At 33.2% G+C, this 27,127-nt stretch overlaps 5 protein-coding genes across 5 annotated transcripts; 2 read left to right on the top strand and 3 right to left on the bottom strand.

Moving 5' to 3' along the window:
- Window positions 1-1,158: 1,158 nt before the first annotated feature.
- Window positions 1,159-2,750, bottom strand: LOC18047457 (peroxidase 44). Its single transcript, XM_006443465.1, has 2 exons — window positions 2,547-2,750; window positions 1,159-1,944 (listed from the first exon to the last, which is right to left on the bottom strand). The coding sequence occupies exons 1-2, from the start codon at window positions 2,748-2,750 to the stop codon at window positions 1,159-1,161; spliced, it is 990 nt and encodes a 329-aa protein (XP_006443528.1).
- A 2,585-nt stretch (window positions 2,751-5,335) lies between these two features.
- Window positions 5,336-6,894, bottom strand: LOC18047456 (peroxidase 57). Its single transcript, XM_024187544.1, has 2 exons — window positions 6,691-6,894; window positions 5,336-6,247 (listed from the first exon to the last, which is right to left on the bottom strand). Exons 1-2 carry the CDS (start codon window positions 6,892-6,894, stop codon window positions 5,336-5,338), a joined length of 1,116 nt encoding a protein of 371 aa, XP_024043312.1.
- A 2,346-nt stretch (window positions 6,895-9,240) lies between these two features.
- LOC18047455 (60S ribosomal protein L36-3) lies at window positions 9,241-9,574 on the top strand. Its single transcript, XM_006443463.2, has one exon. It carries the CDS (start codon window positions 9,241-9,243, stop codon window positions 9,571-9,573), a length of 333 nt encoding a protein of 110 aa, XP_006443526.1. The 3' UTR covers window position 9,574.
- A 1,777-nt stretch (window positions 9,575-11,351) lies between these two features.
- On the bottom strand, window positions 11,352-14,589 carry LOC18047454 (cyclic dof factor 3). Its single transcript, XM_006443462.2, has 2 exons — window positions 13,953-14,589; window positions 11,352-13,095 (listed from the first exon to the last, which is right to left on the bottom strand). Exons 1-2 carry the CDS (start codon window positions 14,040-14,042, stop codon window positions 11,707-11,709), a joined length of 1,479 nt encoding a protein of 492 aa, XP_006443525.1. The 5' UTR covers window positions 14,043-14,589; the 3' UTR covers window positions 11,352-11,706.
- A 9,932-nt stretch (window positions 14,590-24,521) lies between these two features.
- On the top strand, window positions 24,522-25,217 carry LOC112099988. The gene has a single exon (XM_024187543.1). The coding sequence runs from the start codon at window positions 24,522-24,524 to the stop codon at window positions 25,215-25,217; it is 696 nt and encodes a 231-aa protein (XP_024043311.1).
- Window positions 25,218-27,127: the final 1,910 nt, after the last annotated feature.

Below are 27,127 nucleotides of genomic sequence, written 5' to 3'. Positions count from 1 at the left end.
ATGATTAATAGTGGTTTTCATTTTCTAATAATTTTAACTTTTAAATCAAACCATTGTTGAAATTGTATTTGTTTAGTAGTTCAAATCACACACTCTCACCTCATTCTCATTGTTTTCATTTTCTTCCCAACATACACAAGTTATGGCATAGGTTGCTTTAGGTCCTAATTGGTATTGTGGTCGTACGGATATAATTTTTAAATTACAATACTAAAGTGCTTAGTAAACACTTGCTATCATGATTTGGAAACTAATTTGATTTTATCCAATGCTTATATGATCAATTTTATTTCATAATTATAATTATTTTTTTTACAGGAATTGCACCTAATTACTAAATAAGGCCTTACCCCACTAGGTCAAAAAATAAAAAATAAAAAATCAGAGCAAAGAAAGCCCTAATTAAAATTAGATTGTTCTTCAAAAAAATTTGTTTGTCCCCATTATTCACAGATTTTTATTCAGGCTCATTAAGTTTGCAATTTCTTTGTCGGCTCATAACCATCAAGCTTGATCAAAATTCAATCCGACCTAAAGTTAGATAGGCTAAAATCTGTTGTCGCTCTGTCAAATTTTAAGTGGAGCAAATACCTATAATATATAATATTAAATTTTACGTCGAAAGAGAAACATAAAGTTGTTCTTTTTTTTTTGGTTTTAACCACGAGGTATCCTCGGGAGGGCCCCAACTGTGGGAGGCACCTTTAAGCCCGTACCACAACCCAGACTAAAAGTCCCCGCTCGAACCGGGAGACACATGTTCTCCCAACAAAGGCGACTTCCCTGCGACTCGAATTGGGGAGCAAACTCAGTCAAGCCACTTAAGGGGACTCCATTGCCAGTGGAGCCAACACTTTGTTGGTACATAAAGTTGTTCTTTGTTAGAGTATAATGTTGTATAGTCTACATTCTTTGGCACGGGCAAGGCTCGTTTCATTTTCTTTCATTTATGATTCAAAAATCAAAGAAAGTATATATAATTCATGAGAATCACAAATCAGATTTGTGCATAGACAACAAAGATGATAAGAAAGCAAAAATAATAAAAAATAATAACTTCTAAAGACATGGAAGGCCATGAATAATAGATTGCGACACAAAACACAAATTTGGCTCAACGAATTCGTACAAAAATAAATTCCGAAACATATTGAAAATTCAAGCTCGTTTGAGTCCCCTACCCCTATTTGGTTTGTTTGCATTATTATCCCGATTAAAAGCACGGCAATTTTGCCTAATTTCTCCTTGACCGTCAGTAAGAACTTGGAGACTTCCCAATTTGACCATAACATTGGCGAAACTCAGTTGAAAGTCATCCTCATCATTAGCAAAATGAGCCACTATATCATGCGTAGATGCATCCAAAGCAAGTGCCTGATCAATCTGCAAAACTCCTCTCTTGAACAAAGTCTGATTATAGTACTGGCTATCCAAAGATGTTGGCGTGCCGCGGTCCAAATTTGTCATTGGATCATCACTACCAGAACTTGCCTCACAAGCCTTGCTTAGCTCCTGAGCAAAAGCTGGATCCATGTCCGAATCAGCGAGCCTATCTTGAAAGAAGCTACAATGCACAACACCAACGGTATGAGCTCCCAGTATGACAACGGTTTCTGTTGTATTGAACCCTTTCTCAGCAAACATTTGCAATACGTTGGGAACAGAAAGTGATGTTCCTGGCAAGTTGACTTCATCGGCGTTTGATCGGAGACCGTCGAGCCTTCCAGTAGGAAGACTGTAATTGAGTCCTCCAGCGAGGGCCACGGCGTCGCGGGTCGCGAGTGCAATGATGTCCGCACATGAGACGGTTGAAGGGCATTTTTGCTCTACGGCATTCTTGATTTCATCTATAATTTCGTATCCTCGAACAGTTAGGTTTGATCCTGAATCTTTTTCTGGTTGTGATCGGATTGTTGAGTCTATAAGAATTGATGCATCACAGACCTGAAACGAGCACAATTAATTTTAAGTAATAAATACAACATATAGTTTTATAAAAACTAATTCTAAATCTACTTAGCTCATATTGTTTTATTTCTTAGAACAATTTTTTTTTTTTTTAAAGTTTAGACAACACCTCAATAATAATATGATCCCTAATTCTAACTCTCAGTAAGCATTCTAAAATCCAGAAAAAATAGGCTTGGTTAGTCGAATATCCATGGTTAACTCCATGGAATTTACAGTTTGAACACCATGAGTGCGTTTCTATCTTAGATGGTATAGATTTCACTGAAATTGGGTTCACAAATGGCCTACAATGAACTCGGATTAGCTTAGACTTAAACTTATCCATTTGGCCTAGGCTATTATATACACAAATATATATCACATAAATTAGATTTAGACATGGTCCAAAATAGATCCAAATTAACTGAAAATGACATTAGATATTTGGGCTGCACTGTAATAGAATTGATTTAAACTAGAACCAAGCATACCCAATCAAAATGTTAGTAATTGCAAAATAAAATAAAAAAAATCCAAAATTTAAATTATAAAAAAAAAAAAAAAAAAGTTCTCATTGTAAATAAACTCCCGCTTACATTTCCAGAAAAGCAATCATGAAAATGCATGCGAAGCAGGGCTCCAGTTATGGATCTATCCGTATTAAATCTTCTTTGCACCACATTGAAAATGATTGATTCTGCTTCTGGGCAAGACGAACTGTAAAAATTTGGAGTCAATTTAGCTAACGCAAGCGGAAGAATGAAGAAGAAGAAGAGAAGAAATGAGCATTTTGTTCTCATTTTCCTCTGAACCCTATTGAATGAAAACTATGGACTCTTTTTCGGTTGGTTTTAGCAATGGATTAAGAAGCTAATTTAAATTATATAAATAGAAGAGAAGCCAGAAAGCCATGGCAACAATGTAGAAAATCTAGTATGACGTGCAAGGATCAAAAGCTACGCACTACACACTTATTTAAAAAAAAAAGACAGAAAATATTACATAAAATTATAAACAAAGCTCATTCCAAATCTTGCAGATTGCATTGATGATTATTTTAGTGATTTTGATATCACTAAACAGGATAAGAGCCACGTTTGAGCACACGCAAACGAGCGAATGTTTCATTTATCTATCAACGTGATCACAATTATGTCGAATCTGGGAAATTTTCAACTTAAAGTGAGGCCAGCAGTCCCTGTTGCAGTTGTTCCAATCAAAAGAGACATTATTGATCTAACGATCGAGTATATAATTGAGACACTTTGTTTAATTTCACTGATAAAGATTGAAGACGCCCGTGGTAAATAGGCATCATATCGCGTATCCTTAGCATGCATATATATCTTTGGAAATAAGTCCCAATTATCTACTTGCGTTTCCGTTGATTGTTTTTTGAATTCACATTTCCATAGATTGTTAAGATAAGTCTTAAAAGCCTCCACCTAGCGAAAAGCAGAGAGAATAAGAGAACAACTTGACAAATATTTTGCTCGCCATTGAAGTTGCATCAATTAACTTATCTAACCACAATAAAAATGGAATTTTTGCAATCAAAGGTACATACTCATTCTTGTAAGTGGGAGATTATATTATTTGTATTGCGAATAGGAAAGAAAATGTATCCCCTTATACATGTTTAAAACAAAGGTGTTCCCTTAAGATCTCAATTTGATTATATTCTATACCTATTTTTATATATAACAAATTGAACAAATAAAAAAAAGAGTAATAATATCGATGACCTTGTTGTCAAACTACTTATTAGTAGTTAGGAAAATTGGATAAAAATTGCTAACGTTATCTCTCCTGCCAAATTTTATTCCAAACTATTCTCTTAAAAAAAAATGTAGAGTCCATGCTTCTTTCTAAACTTTATATGCTATCTCCATCGTATGTGTTGTAAAAGATGATTTTGTAAAGTAATTTGTAAAAAGTTAAGGAAATTGTCAACAGTCCACTTAACTTTTGATGAAAGTTTGAAAATACTTTAAAAAACCTTCAAAAGCTATTCCTAGTCTATATATTTTTTGGAATTGTATTAACAAACTATTTTCCCATTATCTCCGCGAGAATAATGTAAGAAATCTTTGGAAATAGATCATTATACAGCATACCCACAAAAATGTATTTTTACATTGAAAAAAATAAACTCAGTGTTTATTTGAACATTCTACTATTTTTCCTTTGATAATTTTTTTTTCCAAAAAAAGGAGTTTGGCAGGTTAATGACTACTTTATCTTTATGATATCAACAAAACACTAAGAGGGTAAAACAAAAGGATAAAGATTCAGTGCTGAGTTGAGTTTTTGCTGAACACTAAATCAATAATTGTTAAGTAAGAGAAATAAAGAAATCAAAAATCAAAATAAATCTTAATTATCAATCCAGTACTCAGTAAAAAGAAAAGTTTAGCACTCAATCCTAATTCAAAACAAAAAAGTGGTTTAGTGAAACACTTGACAAAATTAACCAGTGATAATTTTTAAAAATTTTGAGTATTTTTTGAGTTTTTAGTAAAAATTAGATGGACCGTTAATAAATTCCTTTTGAACTATTTCGTACTAAAAATTCTATTTACACTGCAAACGCCGAATATAAGCTTTTTTATTTTTATTTTTTATGAGTACTAGCTAGACAAGCAAATCCTTTACGGTAACTATTTTATGCCATTTTCATGACTGAATAAACAGTGGTAAAACATGAAATTAAACCATAGTTTTACCGCACGATAAACTATTAGCGGTGCAAACGAAAACATTGCAGAAATTTGCATAATTAATATATTCAAATCTGTGCTAGGAATAGATTGTCTATAAGTATGTATACTTAAAGGTGCGAATTGCGTATTTGGCAGTGTTATAATATTAAATCTATTAGAAATTTTAGCAAAATATGATGTTTTATAGATTTTTTTTCACGTCTCAAAATAACTTTAGTAAGATACAGAATCTGGTTTTCTATGATTACATATTTCATACATGCTTAACTTTCAATCTTATAATTAATTTGTCAATTTTCAGCCAAACGAAAAAAATTAAATCTAATAATACATAATGGATCGAGGTACCAAAGAAAACAAAACAAAAGTATGGGGAGAAACAATTATTACATAATATATAATTGCTATGAATAAACTGATTCTCAGTCCCACAAGTAACAAAATGAGTACATTACATTACGTCATGTGAAAATCCAGAAAAAAAGAAACAAAAATTAAAACAACATTACCATACTTTCTCCAGCTGCGGTTGTCCTCATTGATTAAGAGAAAACATGTAGAATTCGTACACAAGCTTTCATCTTTAATTAAAAACTCAATTACACAAGCTTTCATGTTTAATTAAAAACTCAATTAACTTTTTTTTTTTTTGGGAAAATCCTTTAAAATATTCTTGGTATCTTATTCTTTCTCCCCTTCCCTGGCGGTTTCTGTTTCCTTCCCCCCTTGCCTGGCCTCGGTCTCGGTTTCGGCTTCGGTTTTGGTATCGGTTTGGGGGTGTTGTCCGGATTTGATGGTGTCGACGCTTTGAGTGGATTGAAAGCTCTACAATTTTGTCTAATTTCTCCAGCATTTCCCACAAGAACTTGTATGTTTCCCATCTTAACCATTGCACTTGCAAAACTCCTCAGAAACTCATCCGAATTAAACGCGAATTTAGAAACCATTGGATCTGTAGATCTATCCAAAGCAAGTTCCTGATCAATCTGAAGTATCCCTCTACGTGAAAGAATCTCGCTGTGAAACTTGTTATCAAACACAAAGTTTGTGCTTTGGTCCAAAAACGTTTTTGGTCCAAAATTATCAGTAGACGCAGCATCGCAAATTCTTCTGAGCTTCGGGATCAAAGTAACATTCATTGTAGGATCAGGAAGCCCAGTTCCTTGAAAGTTTGTCAGCCGGTCCTTAAAGAAGCTACAATGAGCAAAGCCAACAGTGTGAGCTCCCAGAAGGCTTACCATTTCGTCTGACGTCAGGCCTTTCGCTTGAAATACTTGCTGGGCATCAGGCACAGATATTTGTGGTCCTGGCAAGTCGACATCGTCAACGTTTGATCGAAGACCGTCTCTTCTTCCGGTGAGAACGGTGTAACGGGGGCCTCCGACTAGTGTCACCGCGTCGCGGGTGGCGAGCGTGATGATGTCTGCACATGAAACGGTTGAAGGGCATTCGGCCTCTAGGGCTTTCTTGATCTCATCAATGAGCTCGAATTCTCGAACTGTTTGGTTTGCTCCCGATTCTTTCTCTGATTGGGTTTGGTTTGTTGAGTCTATAAGAATGGAAGCATCACAACCCTAGAACAAGCAAAAATGAATTGTTCAAATTAGTGGAAAAGAAAAATGAAGATACTGTCAACTAATACAATACTCATTATATAAGAACTCATTATATAAGAAAAAGTAAGCATGTATCGTGTATTTATTTATTTTTGAAACTATCGAAATAAGTTTATAGTTCGAATATGAAATTATTGTGGGTCAATCAGTTCAACCAATAAAATGCTTTAGACAGGATTAGGATTCAAATTCTGCTAATATTGTTATAGAAGAAATTAGTTACCATATGTTATTTGTTAAAAAAATATATCTTTTTTCAAATTAAAAGTTATTAAAAAAAATCTCCCATCATCGTACTCTCTCATAAATTTTAGAGGAGATTCTTTAATGAATTTTCAAATTTTTGCATCGATATAATGAGTACTAGCTAGTTAAGTGTTAAAAATAGAAATACTACTTACTGTAACAAAGCAATCATGAAAATGCATACGAAGCAGAGCTGCAGTTACGGAATTATCAGCACTAAATCGTTTTTGCACCAAATCGGAAACAATTGATTCTGCTCTAGGGCAACTTGTGCCATAAAAACCAGGCCTTAGTTGAGCTAACGCGAGCGGAAAGATGAAGAAGAAGAAAAAGAGAACAAATGAGCCTTTGGTTCTCATTTTTGTGCAGTTTTAATTAGCAATGAAGTTAAGGCAACACGCGAGATTATATATATAAATTAGAGAATGAGCCATGAATATTATAATGCTGCTACACAAAATCTGGAACTAATTGTGTTCGAAGGTCAAACTAGTTGCCAGCAGACTCCATGCATGCATCCTAATGATCAGCAGAATTATTTACCATTGACTTTAGCGTTTGCGAGCACACAATTTGATTTCGTGCATATATAGCTAGTTTGATGAGAAACTTGTTTGCACGTTGAAGAGCTAGCTAGCTAGCTTTGAACGTGAAAATAATTAGATAACGAATTTAAAATGTTTTCAGAAAATTTAATTATTTCCACCATGCTATCATTGAGAGGTGGAAATAATAATATGAGCGTCAGCATAACTGATATTCATGTCAAGTTGGACGGGATCAAGTAACTTTTATGAAGCCGTGTTTCAAGGCTGTTGTTTATATCACATTAGTCCTTGTTCTTTGAAGAAAAGAACTAGACGACAATTGCATTTTGTTTTATTGAAATCCTCGAGCAGATTTTCATTCCAAAAAAAAAAAAAAAAAATTCCTTGAGCAAATTTGACTGTTAAAAGATTAACAAAAATGCAAGGCATTTTGATATAATAAAGTTCAATAATTTATAGTGTCAAGCTGTCACAATAAGCTAAGTTTTCAAGGTAATTACCCAATTAATCAGAATTCTTGGCCCCGTCCCTGGATGCAATGTTTTTGTTTCCAGTTATCAGTTGTAGATGAACGAAATTTTCGCTATATAATTCTTCAAAACCAAATTGATTTGGTAAAAAGAAAGAGGAATCTAAGAAATAAATCTTAGACAAGATTATCATATCATGACATTGGTATATAAACTCACCCCTCATGCTTTAGATCAATGTTTTTGTTTCAAGAGGTAATTGTATAACAACTTACAATCCCAAAATATATAATTCTTCATGAGCAAATTGATTTGGTTAAAAGAAAGAGGAATCTAAGAAATAAATTTTAGACAATGTTATCATGTCATTGGCATATATACTCACCCCTTACGCTTTAGATATGTACACGGGATTCTCCCTTTGGTCTATATTTATACCATTCGATGAGAATGGACAGTGATTCTTTGCCTGAGTTCCACTGGTATAGTTAGGATTTGGTTGGGGTTATATGCACTCTAAAATTTATTTTGGACACTCACATTTTAATAATTATTTATATTACTAAATTAACCTTAATGTAATTTACTATTAAGGATGTTTTTAATAAAATATAGTATAATAAATTTTTATCCAACATCATATTTTATCTACAATAAACCACATCAACAATGAAGAATAAAATCAATATTCACATGGAAGCATTGTCTATACTTATGAACTAAACTTTTTTTTTTTTTTGTTAATAGAATTGTTAGGAAAACATCGAGTAACATGTTCATGATCATCTTTATAACTGAAACAAAAGGAATTTAAAACAGAGGTGAGGAAGAACAAAAAATTGCACCACTCCAACATAAGAAAACGCAAGTAAATCAAAGGATTTTGTTTTAAATTTGCTCTCTGATTTTCACTCTATTCGCATACTTTTATGCATTTGAAAAGCAAAATTAAATTGCGGCAATAAGAGAAGAACAAATACATATCAAACCATATTATGAACGGAAAATAAAAGTGAATAAAAATGGAAAAAAAAGTTAGATATTTTGTTTGTGATGATAAATATTTTATTAGATATGAAGAAGAAACAAGGTAATTAAAAAAATGAGAACAAAATAGGAATTTGAAAGAGTGTTCCAATTAAAAACTAATATTTTGAAATTATTAATTGAATGTGCAAAGTAAACGAGTGTTCAAAGAAGATTTTAGACTGCAAATAGCCCCACTCTAAAGATTTTGGTTCGGTGGGGCTATAATACAATATTATAATTTGAGTATGCTAGAACACAAAGTCAATAAATTGAGGGCCAACGATTTGGAACATAATGGAAAAACTGTAAAAACGAGTAGGCTATAACTCAAAGTTTCTAAAATTGAGGAGGCCAAAACATAACACATGCATAGGAATTGATTTTAAAAAATATTAAGGGTATGGTTATTTTCACCCTACTATTTTTATAAAGGAAGGGGTTATTTGCATTGAAAATTTACTTTGAACACTTATATTTTAATAATTTTTTTATATTACTAAATTAACCTTAATATAGTTGACTATTAAGTACAATTTAACAAAACATAATTTATTAAATTTTTATCCAATAAAAAGTCATAATTTATCTACTATAAACCACATCAACAATGAAAAATTGAATCAAAATCTCCACGGCATCTCAGTTTCATTTGGAGGTGATGGTTCCTAAACAATCAAATACTGGCCTATTTGTTGGATTAAGCAAGGGTCATGTTATGAACAAGAAGGAACTGCCGTCACGCTCAGCAGATTGCAAAGGGAAAACAAGCAAAGGAGTCCACTTTGAGAGGAATGTGATTAGGGAAGTTGCTGGCTTTGCATCCTATAAGAAAGGGATCAACGAGCTTCTTAAAGTCGGCAAGGACAAGAGGACACTAAAAGTTGCAAAGAAAAAGCTCGGCGCTCACAAGAGGACAAAGATGAAGCGTGAGGAGATGTCTAACGTCCTCCGCTGGACGAGGGCCACTGGAGGTGAAGAGAAGACGAAGTGATGCATTACTTTGCTGCATGTCTTGTTCACCTAAACCTGGGTTATTTAATTGGCAGAGTAAGTTTTAACATAAGTTGTTTGTTTGTTTTTTTTTTTTTTTTTTTCAGTTCGAAAACTTGTTTAATTTGAGTTAAAGAGGACAATTTGAATGCTACAATGACCTTTACCTTTTTCTAAAAAAAAAAAAGGAAAATTTGAATTAATTTTCACGTTGAAAATTACAGATTAATAAAAATTGAAGAAAGTTAGATATTTTGTTTAAAAAATAAAAAATAATTAATCAAATCTTCAAATATCTTGAATCACGTGAGTTTGTTGTCATATACTGTAAATTTTATTATAAATAATACGTCATACACCTGTTATCGACGTATCATATCTCTTTTATTTATCACACACACACACCACTGGTGGGACCGGATACTATTACTGTGAGAGGTCTAAGTTCCATTAACTTAGCGCTAGCCATATATATATATATATATGTATATATATATTGATCTCAAGTGTTGATCCAAATAATAAAGCGAGATAAATTTTTTTTATCAAATTATGTACCAAATAAACCGGAATCTCGAATTCGATTGGGATTCGGGAAATTCTGCCGTCTTTGGAGTTTGAATCCACTGGAGAATGGATTATAGTATTCATTCATTTTTTGCTCGAAACAAAAACAAAACAAGTACCACATTTAAAATGAAGAGTCAAAAATGTTCACCGATCGGTGTAAATACCTGTACTAAGATCTGGATTTGATGCCACTTTTACGTTGGACTCCCAAATGCTAGCTCCCAACAGTTTCTAACTTTCTAGTATTAACTACCATTGAACTGGATCCATTAACTAGTCAAGTTCTACAATGACTATTAGAGATTAGATAGATATTCTTTTATCTAGATGCAATCCTTTCCCTGAACCCACATTAAGCATGGACCTAAATGCAAAGCAGAATCTGCTAATACATTTCCTAAAGTCTTCAAAAGCAATCGCTGTTATCATTCCAATGATGAAAAGGACACCACGCCACTGGTCTACATGGAAATGACTCAAAAGTCGTTCATTCAAAGGAGATGATGAGTCAAGAGTCATCAGAGGAAGGGAACCATTTGTTTCCGGTAAAAGAGGTAGAAACTTACACGAGGCTTCAACAAAAGCACTTTTTTTACCAAAGTAAACGTTTGCTTGTTGCTTTCTTTAGTTGCAAAAAAGGATTAAAAGAAAAAAAAAAGTAAAAGCTGTTTAACGGTCTATGCTTTAAAAGTTTTGCCCAATAAAAGAAATTCCCAGTTCCGAAGGGAATAGCATTTGGTTGCCTAAACCAAAGACATTTTACTTGAGTAGATGAGAATATTAACCAACTTTGCATAGGGTACCCAATAATATATTGTTGGAGCTTTGCTATAAAAAAAAAAATGGCAGAAAAAGAGTGAACAGAAAGGCAGTGAAGCAGCAAATACAAAGTGTGCTGCCTGAATGTGGCCCTTAAATATGCCATCTTTATGGTAACAACCTAAGCCAATGTAATCACGATTTGAGAGCAACAAGCTATGGGAGATTCTTGCTAATAAGATTGAAACAATTATTCATTCACCTGGTATGGAATATTGGCAACAAAGAATCTTGATTGTACACTTGTAGTTGTACATTACAAATCAAACATAACTCAGCAACTAAAAATTCTGAAGAACAAGCTGTTGGGCTGAAAATGCCAGGAAATGAGAGTAAAGGAATAGAGATGCAAACAAAAATCAGAATTTCCAAGACAGAGAGAAACCCAAATTTGGGTATGCATTTTATTTGATCAAAAAGTTCAGAATTCATACATACTACAAGTAACACACTTCTCTCTTGTTTCGTTGGCTGAATACTGAATCAACAATAGGCATATGAATTGAAAACCTAAAGTAGGCCCCAGAAAATAGACAACAACTAACCACTAACCCTCTACTATTTACAGATTCAATGTTCTAACAGAAGTTGATCGCCAGGCAGCTTCTCTTTTCCAAGTTCTACAGAGTTCATTATCCAAAGGAGAGTAGAGTATACCGTGGGTACAAAAACACAGAGCAATAGAACACTTGACCCGCGTTCTGAATAGGAAAATATGCATTGGAAAATTTTCATCAAGGACTCTTTATGTACTCTCTTGGAAAGTATGCGAGCGAGAAAGAGCTGCTGGATTTGATTCCAAGATCTCAGCACCATCCAACACATCGGCCTTCCCTCCTTTTTTGGTTTCAAAATCTTTGAAAATGGCACCTCCTGATTTGAGATCCTTCTGGTCAGGTTTAAAACCCAATGTAGCCCAGATAGGGCTCCTTGAAGCCTCATCCGGATCATCGATTCTCAGTGTCTTTGGCACTAAAACACATTTCTCTGATTGCCCTTCATCTGTAAGATTTGGGTCCCGTGAATGCTTGCCTAAAGTTGGTGAGCCATTGCCTGAGCAGCAACTGTTGTTGCTGGTAGAGGAAGATGGAGAAAGGCAACCATTGGATCCAGTCAATGGTATATTCCCTGCTCCAGCAGCCCATACACCCATCCCCCAATATGAAGCAGGCACAAATTGTAAAGGAATGTTCGGAGCGCAAAATCCAGGAACGGCCAGCACCGTTGTCGGGCACCACTGAACTGGACCAGGATTACTGCCATTTGGTACACAAACACGATCAGAAGGATTCTGAGCTGCTTCCATAGAAGCCACATTGTTCGGGTTCCAAGGAACGCCCCAGGGAGAAACAGGGTAACAATGCATAGATTGTTGCATATTGAGTTCATTGCAAGATCCTGTCATCATTACTTGCTCCTTCTGCATAACACTTTCGGGTAGTTCATTACCTCGAATACTAGAAGCTGTCACCTGAGATCCAGAAGAGGAAGGCTCCTCTTTATTTTCCACACAAGTTACAGTACAGATCTCAACAGACCTCTTCTGGTCTCTGAGATTGAGTACATTCTCCATAGATTCGCAAAGAGGTGTTTCAGGGCCAAATTTTAGAACTGTCCCATTACCTGTTGAAGGCCTGAAGGTGGTTGCAGAATCACCACACGGCATAAGTTGTTGATTGGCCGAGTTTGGGGTTTCTAAACCAGTAACTGGAACTCCATCAGAAGATACTAATATCTGACGATATTGAGAGGCAAAGTGCTTGTTCTTACGTCGTCCAGCACCCACTGGAACATTTCTCATTGTTCCACCAGCTGTCCAATATCTTTGACAATTTTTGCAAAAATGCCTAGGTTGGTTGACATTGTAGTTATTAAAATAACAGAATTTTGTGTCCATACTGTTGCAACGTGGACATGGAATGATCTTGTCTGGCCTCTTGAAAGCCTTCTCTTGATCTGCATTGCTCTCAGACTGGTCTGCCTTGGTCTTAGCATTAGCTTGTATCCCATTTGCCTGCACAAAATTTCGAGCTCCTTCCTTAACATTGTTTAAACTAGAGGACTTATCTGGTTCTTCAGAGTTATATTCGTGATTATCTTCAGCTTCTTCTTTTGTTATTTGTTTGCAAACGTCCTGAAAATTAAAGCAAACTGTTTAGAGAATATTTAAAGGTTATTTTCTTGTTTCAGAGGAAAAAAGAAAGTGAAGGAGTTTCTACTGTGGCAGGCAAGGTTCCTGATCAACTAAAGAAAGCACACTCATTACAGAGCTCATGACCTTTGATCAATAGGGCATTCGCTTGTCACTCATAACAGAACTCCCTCTGGAAGCTTGTGGTTAATGAATAAGAATATCATTGTGTACTTGCAAATCTATGATTAATGAACAAATATTGGATCAATTTATCTAATTATGGTTCTGCTTTCTTCCTCAAATTTATTGTGAAAAGGCATCAAATTGCTTGACTAATTCAATTACAACCGTCAATTTTCAATCCAGGAGCACCATCCTAATTCTCAGATAAAATATTTTTTCTAAAAGGAAAATGAAGCAAGGAACAGCCGATTTCAGATTCAGTAGAAAGCCACAAATGCAGCTATTAATCTAATTGAAATTCGTGCTGCCAATCGCAGGACAAGATTTACATGATCCTGTTGGGTCTCAAATCACAAAAAATAAAAACAAAGAGCAAACTGAAAATCAAATAACAAGCGCCTAAATCAGACAAGATACAGTTGCAGCCCAGAAACAACCTTAACACATCACACAGAAGCTATGAAAATGTTTTTTTCAGGCACCCAATTCAGCTATATTGATTCCACTGATTCATCAAAGCATCTTATCCAAAAACATCAAGTAAAAAAGCTCAAAACCAACACACAACTCATACAAAGATTCATCATTAGCAATCAACTTTCATGTAAAGAATCTGACAATTACATAAACATAAACATAAACATACAAATGAACACATAATAATAATAACATACCGGAATACGAGTGTCAGGCACCGGAATCTTGGCACCGAAAAGCTTAATAGCAGGATCCTTAATGGGTGCAGACATATCTCCACCGTTCATTTTTTTTCCTATTTTTTTTTTTGGTTGTATCAAAAGTACTTGTTTTATTGCCAACTTCAAAGTTCTACAGACCAAAACAACAAGAACTAGAACTAACTCATACAAATGGGCAGAAAGAAACGTTAAAGAGATTATAGATCAACCATAAAAGCAATTACTTTATAAACTAAAAGTTATCTAAAAACCCACAAAACCCTCTCTAAGCTTTTTCTGTTTTGCCTTCAAATAAATAAAAGCTATTAAGTCTATCAAAAAAAAAAAAGCTATTAAGCTTCTTACACAAAAGCATAAAGAACGTGAAGGATCTGAACTTTTTTTTTTTTTCCCCCGTCCTTTTTTTTTTCAACTTTTCTTCTCTTTCTTTCTTTCTTTTTGAAGCCTTTTCAGTTGATTTACTGGAGTCATTCTCATTGTAGTCAATGAGACTTCGTCCTCAGTTTTATTCCACGCGTAATCTTCGAATTAAATTCATTGATTCTTGATGCCTCCACATTCCAACGAGTGTTATTCACATGGGATACAATTTTTTTCGGAATTGATAATATTTTTTTTTTGTTTCATTATATGTACAAATTTTATGTTCCTTTAACATTTGCAAATTGCAACAATGGCTTTGGTAAAGGTATCTGTAGGTTTTTGTACTGTCCTGCCACTTTTAAATTATCAAATTTCATTATTATTTTTTTTAACGGATTTAGCTATGTTGAAGTTGCTTTAAAATAAAATACTTGTTTATAACCAAACGATTAAAATTATAATAAAATTTTTATTATTTATTATTTTACGTGTGTGATTAAAATTTATGTTCCACTGTAGATCTACTCTAACATAATCATAGTCTTTTTTTTAATTTATTTGACGGTAGCTAATCGTTGAGCATCCGTTAAGGTACTGTAATTGTGCCCTATAACAATTGTTTACCAGTAGTGATAAAATAATTATTAGAAATGAAAAGCTTACGAGAGTTGTAGTAGTACACATCACAACGTATGCATACTTTTCTCCTTATTATTTTTTTCTCCTCATTAACATTTAATTTCATGTTAAATTAGTTGTCCTACTTAGTAGGATAGGTCTTTATCTCATAATTTCGGCATCGTCAAATAATCAAAACATTAATAAAATGTAACTGTATAATGATAATAAAATTGTGGTATTGGTATCACACTTCAAAAATAAATACCACAGTTTTCGCTCCTACTTTCTTCAATTTATTTTATATAATTTTGTATTTCAACGCGACAAGTATTTAAAAGTCCTTGGAAAAATTAAAAATAGAAAGAAAGCAAAAAAAAAAACTCAAGATTTTTTTTTTTTAACGGCGAACAAATTTACAAAGAGTATTAATTTGTTTTATATAAAAAGGCGAGCGAGTGCCAACTGGCAGCTGAGTCAGCAAGGGGTGATTTTAAGACCAAGAGATGTAGTAGTGGTTAAGGATGAAGAAGGTGACCTGAGAAAGAGGCAAAAAGCTAAAAGAAAGATAAAAATAAAAAGTGGACTGAAAAGTGGGTCCAATTCAGAGAAAAAAAAAAAAAAAAAAGGTCAGGCCGTGTTTGGGTTATCGTTCGCTTTTCACGCCGCCTTCAATGTCTTTGCTCTGCCAGGTTTCCCATGGGTCCCACATTTAAAGCGTAAAAGCAAACAAAGCCCTCTCTGCTATCTTGTACCAATCTAGTAATCGGATAATGTTTATTAATAAGATTTAAAATTTCAATAATAACAATATCATTAATTATGTGAAAAGAAAGAAACACAAACGGATGATGGTGTTCCGCCAAGAATCAGTTCTTATCCAAAAACGTGCAAATTAGCAAGTGGGATTGGCCGCAATTGGCTGTGTTTTTTCCTTTTTTGGAATATTTATTTGGTAAGCGCCAGCAAATTGGCTTTTAATCTGTTGTCGCAATTTGCAAGTGATTGGTTCCTCTTTTTTTTTTAATTCCTTTTAATCACTTATGCGAGTGGGTTTAAATTCTATAGAAGTAAGTAATTGGTTTATTGTTTAATTATTTAATTCTCAAAAGACTAATGTTAACGTGAAATTCATCTATTAGATGGTAATTAAATAATTTTAAAAATTATAAAATCTATCATCTAATAAGTAATCGACCGACGATATTAAAATTGAAATATTTATTTATTATTATTTGTAATAGATCTCATTCATAATAATAGACAAATTTTTTATTTTCCACGAGGGGCATGTGTTGTCACTATTTTTGAGGCCGGCTTCTAAAATGTGTAATTTATTTAACCTATTAATTTTTCTAACAATAATGTAATTTATATGTGCATGAGAATCAACGTATTGGTTTTTTTTTTAATGTTGAAGTTATTTAACATTAATTTGGATCCAATACGTAATTTTATACACATGTATATATAATTCTTTAGGAAGGAAAAAATGAAGATGTCATTAATAAAAAAATTATAAATTTTAATGTACTAATAGATAAAAAATAATATTTAATATATTGAGATTCATTTTTTATTTTTAATAAATTTTTTTATTTTAACAAAATGAAGATATTTTCATTATATATATAGAGAGAGAAAGATACAATCCGATCTCATCGCACGGGTAAAATAGAAAAGTCTCGTCCAAGAAAGCAACCCAAGTAATTTTTTTATTTTTTATTTTTGGAAATGCAAAACCTAATAATTAAAAGCTGGTAATTCAGCATATTCCAGAACTCAGAGGGACAAGAAATAACATAATACCAAGTTGAAGTCAAAGTTCTCAAAAGTCTATATATATATATATATATATATATAGACTTGCCCTATATATATAGCTCACGAGACGAACAAAATCTAGCTGTTGGATGTGCCCACATGTTTCAGTGGGACCGCAATGTGTGGCCAGGGCTTTGGTGCTCTATTTTAAGCCCTTTGGTGGGAATTGTCAGAGAAATTTCATCCTCAATTTAAGAAGCAATCCTGATTGCTACTTTTGGCAGCCAAAAAGTAAAAGGGTACCCAAAAGTCGATTACTATTAATTTGGCATTTGGCATTTGGCATTTGGCATTTGGCATTTGGCAAGCCTTTTTGGCCTTTTTATTTTTTAAAATCCACAAGAAGCGCTTTGTTAGGACCCACAGGCCACAAGGTCAGCATTTCGAGTCTTTATTTTGGATTTTTAGCGACTTTACTTCAAAGTTTGGAAAACACTAGTGATAATCTAGCGTGCTTGCTAATATTTTAAAATGGGTTCATATGTAAACTGAGTTAGGTCAAATTAGACTCAATGTTCTATATTTTGTATGGGACAGTCCCATCGGATTAGCAGGTTTATCTGGTGGAATATACATTAATAAATTGTCATATGAAAGCACGTATAGGTTTGATGGTAGACCATTTAATTTTCTTGACTTTAATCTAATAAGTCTCATAGTAATTATGGGTTTGATGGTAGACCATTTAATTTTTTGACTTTAATCTAATAAGTCTCATAATAATTATATTTAAACACACCGCTTGTCCTGTCATAGAACCCACATGTTCTTGAAAATTAGTAAGTTGATGGTCCTATCATGATAGTTTATTGACGTATATGAGATAGATTGTCCCACATATTTTTTTTTTTTCACTATAAAAAAGTATAGTATTGTATAGATGCAGCTCTCTTTACATGCAAGTGAATTTCACCTAATGTTAAATATAACCATGACCCAATTTGAGTCCAAACATACGGTCTACAATATAAGATGACTAATCTAAGTTTCAAATTACTACATAACAAGATAGATAGAGGGGACAACTAAATCTAAAATGTTAGGAACGTGTTAACATATGCAGACAGTTGCCTAAAAAGCATGACATGAGTAAGCACAATATCTTAATTTCGTTAATTATATTATTTGGCCGATTCAATTCATCTGACACCTCTATGGGAATTCTTGGTAAGTTGATATGGCATGCCGGAATTGGTACATGAGATGGCATGCACTGTTTGGCTTGCACGGGCTATATTTTACAAGTTCCTTTTCTCCTCAAAGATAAGATATTAAGCCAAAGCAAAAAATTGCGGAAAAGCAAAAGCCATTATTTCAACTTTAAGAGGGAGGAGAGACAAACCCTTTTCCGACCTCTTTATGATAATTAAAGTAACAAAGTGCAAAAGCCATAAATTAGCCTCAACTTACACATTAAGAATCCCATGAACAGAGAGTCATGTGCATGGCATCCAATAAAAGGACGACTAACGCTGTGGATAGATAATATTTAAGTTATTTAATTTTGTTTATTCTCAACTAGTCAACTTTTCCTGTTCCTTTTTGGGATCCTTTCTTAACTTTCTAATTTAAAATTTTCCAAATTTTGATGCAAAAACACTAGCCGAACAAGGAAAAATTAGAAGTGCTTTCACACTACAAACATTACCTACAGATAACAAAATGCTAATAAAGTCCAATAGGAAAATATCTATCGATAAGTCAAAGAAATATAATAGAAAAAAAAAAGTAATAACAAAAAGTTCTCTTTACGTTACATTTGAAATAACTTACAATTGAAAGATAAAATTCACTTACTAACCCCATTTGATCCACACTATTTTGTTACTTATTTTTACCGTCGTAAGTTATAATAAATGTAACTTGTAATTTAGACAAACCCGTAACACACGTATCAGTACCAACTTAACTGAGTTTATCAAATGTTCGATTCCTTTATTCACTAATGATTATTCTTTCAGCAGAACAAAAAATTTATTATCTTTTAAGAATCCCAATATTCCACAATCAAGTAAGCTTGAGTTTCTTCTTCTTTTTTTCTTTTGGGCCAAGAATTTGGCATAGCGGCAGGCTGTATTTCTCTGACCGTTATTTCTATTTTGGGTCTCTAAGACATCCGCCGTCAGATTGTTGGACCCATCAACTAGACAAGACAGCCCCATTTATTACTTGCTTTCTAGGCCCCAATTTTTACTGGACCATTCAAGTTTTAACAGAGCCTAATACCTAAAAAGAGAGATCATTGCCCTTCTCTGTAATGAATTTAGGTTCGTATGCATATGTGTTAGGTTTATTTTTTATTTTTACAAATAATTGTTAAGTGCAATGTAGCTTATAGTTTATCATAAGATTCAATACAGTGTATCGACATCGTACGATCAAGTTCTTATTGTATAATTTAAGGCCTCTGTTCCACTTTTAAAAATGAAATCTGTTGTGCAGGAATTTTATAAAGACTTTGATAAGATGAGATAATTGAGCTAAAGCTATACATGAGTACATGACATGGATTGATAAATTGAGCTACATGAATACGTTATCGTATGCTTCTCTGAAGTTTAAAATTTGGCCTAGGTAAACGTGAAAGATACTTAAAAAATGAGAGATTATCAATTATATCTTTATTGAAATTAATATATATCATTTATCTCCTCATTTTTTTCATGATAGTCAATAACATCTTTAACAGTATTGTTTGGGGGAAATTACGGGTGCAAACGTGGGCTAATGGAGTACCAACGCGTGGCATTAGTAGGATCAAATCAATGAAACCAGACAACTAGACAACTAGATCAATAAGATAGGGAAACTTAAGCTAAGCTAGGAGATAAGCTTCCCCCTAAGGAGGATAACTTTAGTAAAAACATATGCAATTGAGGGACAAAGTCAGAATCCACATCCTTGGTGGTTAAGGTCACACGTGAACAATACGTGTCTTTATATACCGAATCGAAGATATCTTGCTTTTGTTGAATACAATGAGGGAAAAGAAGCTAAAAAAGGAGAATAAAAGAGCTGCCACCTCAGCAGTCCCCTGCAGTGGTCTAAAAACCAACAGGACTACTGGCTAGAGGAAATGCCACGTGTAAAAAGCAAGGAGCAATAGGGTGGCTATAAGTTTTTTTTTTGCCTCCCTTGCTTGAGCACATCATCATCTCGGAACCACAATTACAATCTTCAAAATACCTTCACTTAGGGAGGGAAATTCAAAGTAACTAGCGCCATGTGTCCAAAATTACAGAAAGGCCCTTAGGCACACTCCTAAAATGCTCAAGACACATTCTCTAATGATAACCAACTTTGATTCAACCAAAAATATTGCTCTCATCTTCTTCCTTAGAGGATACACATAGTATTTTCTCCATTTTTTAATTAGTTTCAAGGTCCATTTTCGACCTTGAGGCAATCCCTTATTGTTCAAAATCTTACTTGAACAAAAATTAAAAAATAAGAAATATATTTTTAGTGTGAAACAAAATTATTAATAAAATACATTTTCTTGTACTTTTATCATTTTTAAATATTTTTCTTGTAATAAATATGTGTTTTATATTTCCAAAAAAACAAAATAAAAAAAAGATGGGTTCCTCTATGATGCCGTAAAGTTTTTTACAACATCAATAATGTATTAATTGTGAACCATTAGATCTAATCAATGGTATACAATATTTGTACTAAAAAAATAATGGTAATAGTTCAAGTGGGTGGATAATTTTTGTAAAATAATTGTGACCACCCTTAGAGTTTGAAATAATTTCACTTAAATAGTATATTTATTTAAAATTACTTTTCAGTCCTCCTTTAAATTTGTAATATGATAATCTCTTTTAAATAAATCTTCCAAAATCAGTTACCATTAAGTATAAAATATAATATCAAGTAGGTTATTTAACACAAAGTCTTATAATAAATTGTATTGTATGAATTTAATTACAAACCATTAACACCTAAACAATAATGATAATAGAAAGCATTGTAATAAACTATTTTATATGTGTTTTATTAATAATACTATATGAGTCACAACAAATGAGAAATATTTTATTCACCAATTATTATTGAAAAATATATATGTCTATATAACTATAGAGTGAGAAATATTTTGATTTAAATTTTTATCAAAAAATTAAACTATTTATTTCATGTAATTCAATGGTGAAGGATATAACATTATGAAATGTTGCTTTGACTTTCAATATCAACCATTAGACTATGAGATATTAGTGGCTCAAATATTGTACCAAAATTTTAAGTTAAAGTATCCCAAACCATATCTTTATAATGGAAATATAAAAACATACAATGATTTTTTTCCTCATTTTGTCAATTAAATATTATTTGATGTAATATTTTATTTATTGTCATTATTCATTATCATAATAAAAGTAATGACTCTTTGTAGCGTAAAATTTTTATAATTATTATCAAAGAATAACAATAAAATTATCTTTCATGATTCATAAACTAAAGTTAATTAGGAATATGTGTTAGATTTAATTTTTATGAAATTAACAAAGTGACATTTGAAAATAAAATGAAAACAAGCTTGTGAAAGTTAAATTTTATAAGGCTGAGATAATTTCCTACCATGTCAATAAAAATCTAAAAATATAAATGATTTTCTTTCACTTTTTTTCCCACGTAAATATTATGGGAGGCAATATTTTATTTATTGTCACTATTAATTATCATAACAAAGGTAATGATTCTTAATAACATAAAATTTTATAATTACAATCAAAGGATATCAATAAAATAATTTTTCACGATTCATAAACTAAAGCTCATTAGGAATATATATTAGATTTAACTTTTGTGAAATTAACAAAGTGATATTTGAAAATAAAATGAAAATATATAGGCTTATAAAACTTAAAATTCCTATCATGTAAGGATATTAATTGTAAGATAAATATAAAGTTAAGAGAATAAGTATGTTCAATGGGTGATAAAAATAATACATATTTCATGATCAATTATACAATGTCCCTTAATATTATATAAAATAATGAGTATTTTAATATACGATATTAAATTTTATTAAAACATGTGTGATCAAGTAATTTTTATGTTACAAGCAATTTCAACAATGAGTTTATTGATGTAACTATGACATTTACTTAAGTATATGTACTTAGTTGTGTTATTTATTACTATTATATCATATATAAATTTTGCAATTGCAACTTACTTATTTGATTTGTGTTAAATAACCTACCATTTTATTTTATACTTAATGGTAATAGATTTTGGAAGATTTATTTAAAAAAGATTATCACATTTCAAATTTAAAGGAGGATTGAAAATAATTTTAAATCAAATATGCTATTTAAGTGAAATTGTTTCAAACTCTAAGGATGTTCATAATTATTTTACAAAATTTTCCACCCCTTACACATTTGTTAACCGTTTACCCATTATTTTTTTATTATTTTTTTTATTTTTACTACAAATATTGTGAACCATTGATTAAATCCAATGGTACACAATTAAAAATATTATTGATGCTGTAAAAAAATTACAGCATCATAGAGAAACCCAAAAAAAAAAATTATTTACCCCTCTTTTCTTTTAAAGTTTTTATACTTGAGTAATTTCTGGATGTTATGAAAATAGTTAGAGGAGAAATTAACAATATTCCCTTAAAAAAATAGTAAAAATTTCATTATTTAACTCCAGCATCACCACTTGTAAGCCATTGGCGGAAACAATCCTACCCCAAACCCGAAAAAAGAAAAAGCCGATCGATTCCTTAACACCGGAACCAGACTTGAACGACAAAAACCCCAACTGAACGGTTTCCCCCAATGGCCAATGGAACATTTCCCTTTCACGTATACATGAAGAGATTTAAGATTTTGAGTACATATTAAGAACCTTTTTTTTTTTCATATGTTTGGATGTAAATCCAAATTATTTTGTGTTTAGATATTCAGATTGTGTCATAATAAACTTGTCGTAAAATCATTTATGTGCTTTAATGATAGAAGATTTTATTCCAAATATTTAAAAGCAAATCTGAGGCACTCAGTCTGGATAAAATTTATTTTAATCACAAATATGTTGAATGTTAGTAGATTGTAAAATAATAATATTTCAAAAGATGAAGTTTGCGTTACACTCAGGAGTTATAACTTTTTGAAACATGGGCTTTTCCTCAAAATTTGTAGGGCTGATTACGAGATGTATAACTACACCATCTTTCTCGGTGTTGATAAATGGGGTAGCTAAAGGGTTGATTAAGCCGCAACGAGGGCTAAGGCAAGGATGCCCTTTGTCTCCATATTTATTCATTCTTTGTGCAGAAGTTTTGTCTAATCTCCTAAGCCAAACCGAAATGAACAAACACATTCATGGAATCAAGTTCGGCAAGGAGCTTTCTATCACCCATCTCTTATTTGCGGATGACAGCTTAATCTTCGTAAGAGCTACAAAAGAAGATTGTTGGAGCTTGAAAGGAGTGTTTGACTGTTACACTAATGCCTCAGGCCAAATCTTTAATTTCGAAAAGTCATCCATGTTTTTTAGTCAAAACACAAAGCATGAGCTGATCTCGGTAATTAAGGACACTTTCCAGCTGCCAGTGGTCTCTAGACATGAGAAATACCTCGGGTTGCCCTCGATGATTGGTAGAAACAAGACCACTTTCTTCAAGGATATCAAGCTTAGAATTCTCGGCAAAATTTCCAACTGGCAGGCAAAGCTGTTCTCGTGTGGTGGAAAGGAAATTTTGATAAAGGCCGTGGCCCAAGCAGTGCCAGCATATGCTATGAGTGTGTTTAAGCTTCCCTTAGGACTATGTGAAGAAATGCAAAAAGCCATAGCCCGATTTTGGTGGGGGAACAGCAAAGAACACAGGCCAATTCACTGGCGAAGATGAGAGAAAATGTGTCAAGCTAAGAGTAGAGGGGGAATGGGTTTTCGAGATTTGTCTAGCTTCAATCAAGCTCTTGTTGCAAAACAAGGTTGGAGGATTATTCAAGAGCCAAATTCTTTGGTTGCGAGAATAATGAAGGCTAGATATTTTAAACACTCAAGTTTTATGGAGGCAAAAGCTGGTTATCAACCATCTTTTATATGGCGGAGCATTCTTTGGGGGAGAGAAGTGACTGAGAAAGGACTGAGGTGGAGGATTGGAAATGGTGATCAAGTGAAGGTGTATCAGAGTAAATGGCTTCAAAGACCTGACACTTTCAAGCTGATATCCCCCCCCCAAATTGCATTCAGAGACAACTGTTTCGGAGCTCATTAATGAAAAGCATGAATGGGATGAAGAGCTGATTCGACAGAATTTTCTGAGAGCTGATGCAGAGCAGATTACAAGAATCCCCCTCCCAAGGCAACCAAATCCAGACCAAGTAGTATGGCACTATGACAAGAAAGGGGAGTACTCAGTGAAGAGTGGTTACCAATTGGCGTTAAAGATGAAAACCCCAGACATGGCCAGTTGTTCGGAGGAAAAGCAGAATTTTTGGAATGCTATCTGGTACCTTCAAATTCCAGAAAAAGTAAAGATTTTCATGTGGAGAGCTTTCAATGATTTGTTGCCAACTATGGAAAATTTGTGGAAAAGGAAGGTGGTGCAATTCCCGCGGTGCCAGAGGTGTTATGGAATAGGAGAGTCCATCTTTCATGCTCTTTTTGCTTGTAAAGTTTCAAAAAAAAACATGGCAGCTGACTTGTTTTGGAGAAGAAATGGGGCTGTGTAAAAATAAGGATGTATGCAATTTATTTCAATTTATGACGGGGAGAAAAAACAAGGCTGGCATGGAGCTGATGGCTGCACTATGCTGGAGTATATGGCATTCAAGGAATCTTCTCATTTTCAAAAACAAAAGAGAAGATTCTCAGTCATCAGTTGCGGCTGCAGAAGCAGTTGTGCAAGCTTACAGAAGAATCCAAATGCCACTGATGCAAGAAGGCTCAAAGCATGACGATGTTGTCCAAAACAGGTGGAAACCACCTCCAGCAGGCTGGTTCAAAGCTAACGTGGATGCAACAGTGAAGATTGATCAGCAAAGAACTGGATTGGGAGTAGTCATAAGGAATCCAAAGGGCAAGGTTGTAGTAGCAGCTATGAAGACCACAATATTCCTGGATAAAGTGGATTATGCAGAAGCTGAAGCAACTCAGTTTGGGTTGGAGATAGCAGAGCATGCAGGCTGCATTCCAGTGATCATGGAATCTGATTCGCAAGAGGTTGTGAGCTTAATGTCTGGTAAAAAAAGTACAAGAACTGAGATATTCTGGGTTGTAGCCGAGGTTCATGATCGGATCAAAAGGTTAAAGCATGTAAAAGTGCAATATACTCTAAGAAATTGTAATAGTGTAGCTCACTCGCTTGCAAAGCTAGCACTAGAACTTAATGATTTTGTCTATTGGGTGGATGATATTCCAGGCCAATTTTTGTTCTTATTCACACAGTTGATGGAATGAAAGTATTACTTTCTCTAAAAAAAAAAAAAAAAAAAACTTTTTGAAACATAATAAAAGATCAACTTGAATCAATTACACCACCAGTCACCAGAACTCAAAAAAAAAAAAAAAAAATGGACTTTCCAGCAATTACTTTTCAGCGGAGAACTTAAAACACCCAATAGTTACAAACCAACTTTACACAATGCCCATCATCAACGATAAGGCACTTCAATACGAAAATGAAACTTCAACGAAGTTAATTTACCCCACGAATACACCTTAAATAAAGTTAGATTGTGACAGTGAAACAAACAAACATCCTGAATAATATTAATAATATTTAATAACAACAGAGGATAGCATATACTCTCAGCCAAGACAAAGGACAAACCAAACCCAGGATTCACATATTCCAGGCTGAAACTCTTTTTCCGTTTTTCTGAGGTCACGGTACCCTATACATATATATATATATATGACTAACAAAATATCTGAGACGTGGAGACCCTTTTGATTAATCAAGCTCTTCCGGGTGTTTTTGGATCATGGTGATTGTTTGCTCCTGTTCCTGGGTAGTCTGTGCTTTCCATGTCCATTCTTCCTTCAATATATCCTTGCTCCATTCCAAGAACCTCCTCAGAATCACTTACTTCCATTGCTTCCTAAAAATCATGAAAAAAACAAAAAAAATATTATACGGCATGTAAAACACAATCAAAATGGGAACTTAATTGCATGTATGCCTGCTGATCTAGAAGGTTTCGATAGACTTCTGGTTTCAGATATCACTAGATTGATTATAATGTAATTCAGAAAGAGGAAAAACAAAAAAAGGTACCTGAGCCAGAAGTTCTTGAACCTGAACTGGGTCGTTATCTGACTTGGCCATTCCTGCTAAAACATAAAATGTTGACAACAAATTCGTAAAATAAATAAATAAACGAATAAACAAAAAGAAATTGAAGCATGAGTCTCACTTGTTGCAGGTACTGCAGTTGATGAGAGAACAAAAGAGAGACCAAGAAACAGAACGAGCAGTTTGAGGCAAGCCTTGTTGTCCATGTTTATTGTAATCAAACAAGACAGTGAACAGTGAACAGCTTTTTTTTTAAAACGGAGAAGCAAAATTTGGTGAGTTGAACAGAAAGGGCGAGGGAAATGGTGGCTTATATAGAGAATAATTTTGGGCTTTGAATTGAGACAGAAAGAAAAAAAGGAAAATGAATTAATAGTACTTTTGATTTCATTTCTTTCAACCACAATCTCAAAGTCAACCTCCAATATTACTTTCCATTTTAAATGGGTTGGTCAGTACCCACTTGCCTAACAAATTCTGATTCCAGCCATTAATTATTATGTCAATTTTGTATCATCAACATAATTTGTGCAAAGATCTATCATTGTTGCTTAAGACAAAAAAATAACTGATAATGAACTAATTACATGAAAGCTAGAATTTACGTACCAGAAGGGTTAAAAATAATAATAAAAAGAAAAAGAAAAATAAAAAGAAAATAAAAGCAAAGGTTATTATCAAAATAAAATGAGTAGCTACTGCTAGCTAAGGCATTCACGGGATTTAGCGTGTGTCACGTAGAGGCTCAATCTTGGGACTCACTCTTTTAGGGGTTTTGACTTATGGGTCCATTTGCAGGGCATATTTTGTCATTTTTATGGAGTCTGAAGTAGGGTTGGGAATGAGACGAGATTGATGGGATTTATCAATCTTAGTTTTGTTCTGTATATGTAAGTGAGATAAAAAATATTTTATTTATGTCTCTATATTTTTTTTAGATAAAAAAATGTCTCAATCTCATTCCAAAAAAAGATGGAATCCCACAGGATCCCATCCCAATTGAAAAAAAATTTATTCATAGTTGGCAATGAGACGGGATGAGACGAGATTTACTAATTTCAGTCTCGTCCCA

This window comes from Citrus clementina, unplaced genomic scaffold (assembly GCF_000493195.1).
Source record: "Citrus clementina cultivar Clemenules unplaced genomic scaffold, Citrus_clementina_v1.0 scaffold_3, whole genome shotgun sequence".
Taxonomy (NCBI): Eukaryota; Viridiplantae; Streptophyta; class Magnoliopsida; order Sapindales; family Rutaceae; genus Citrus; species Citrus x clementina.
This window is presented reverse-complemented; position numbering and strand designations above follow the sequence as displayed.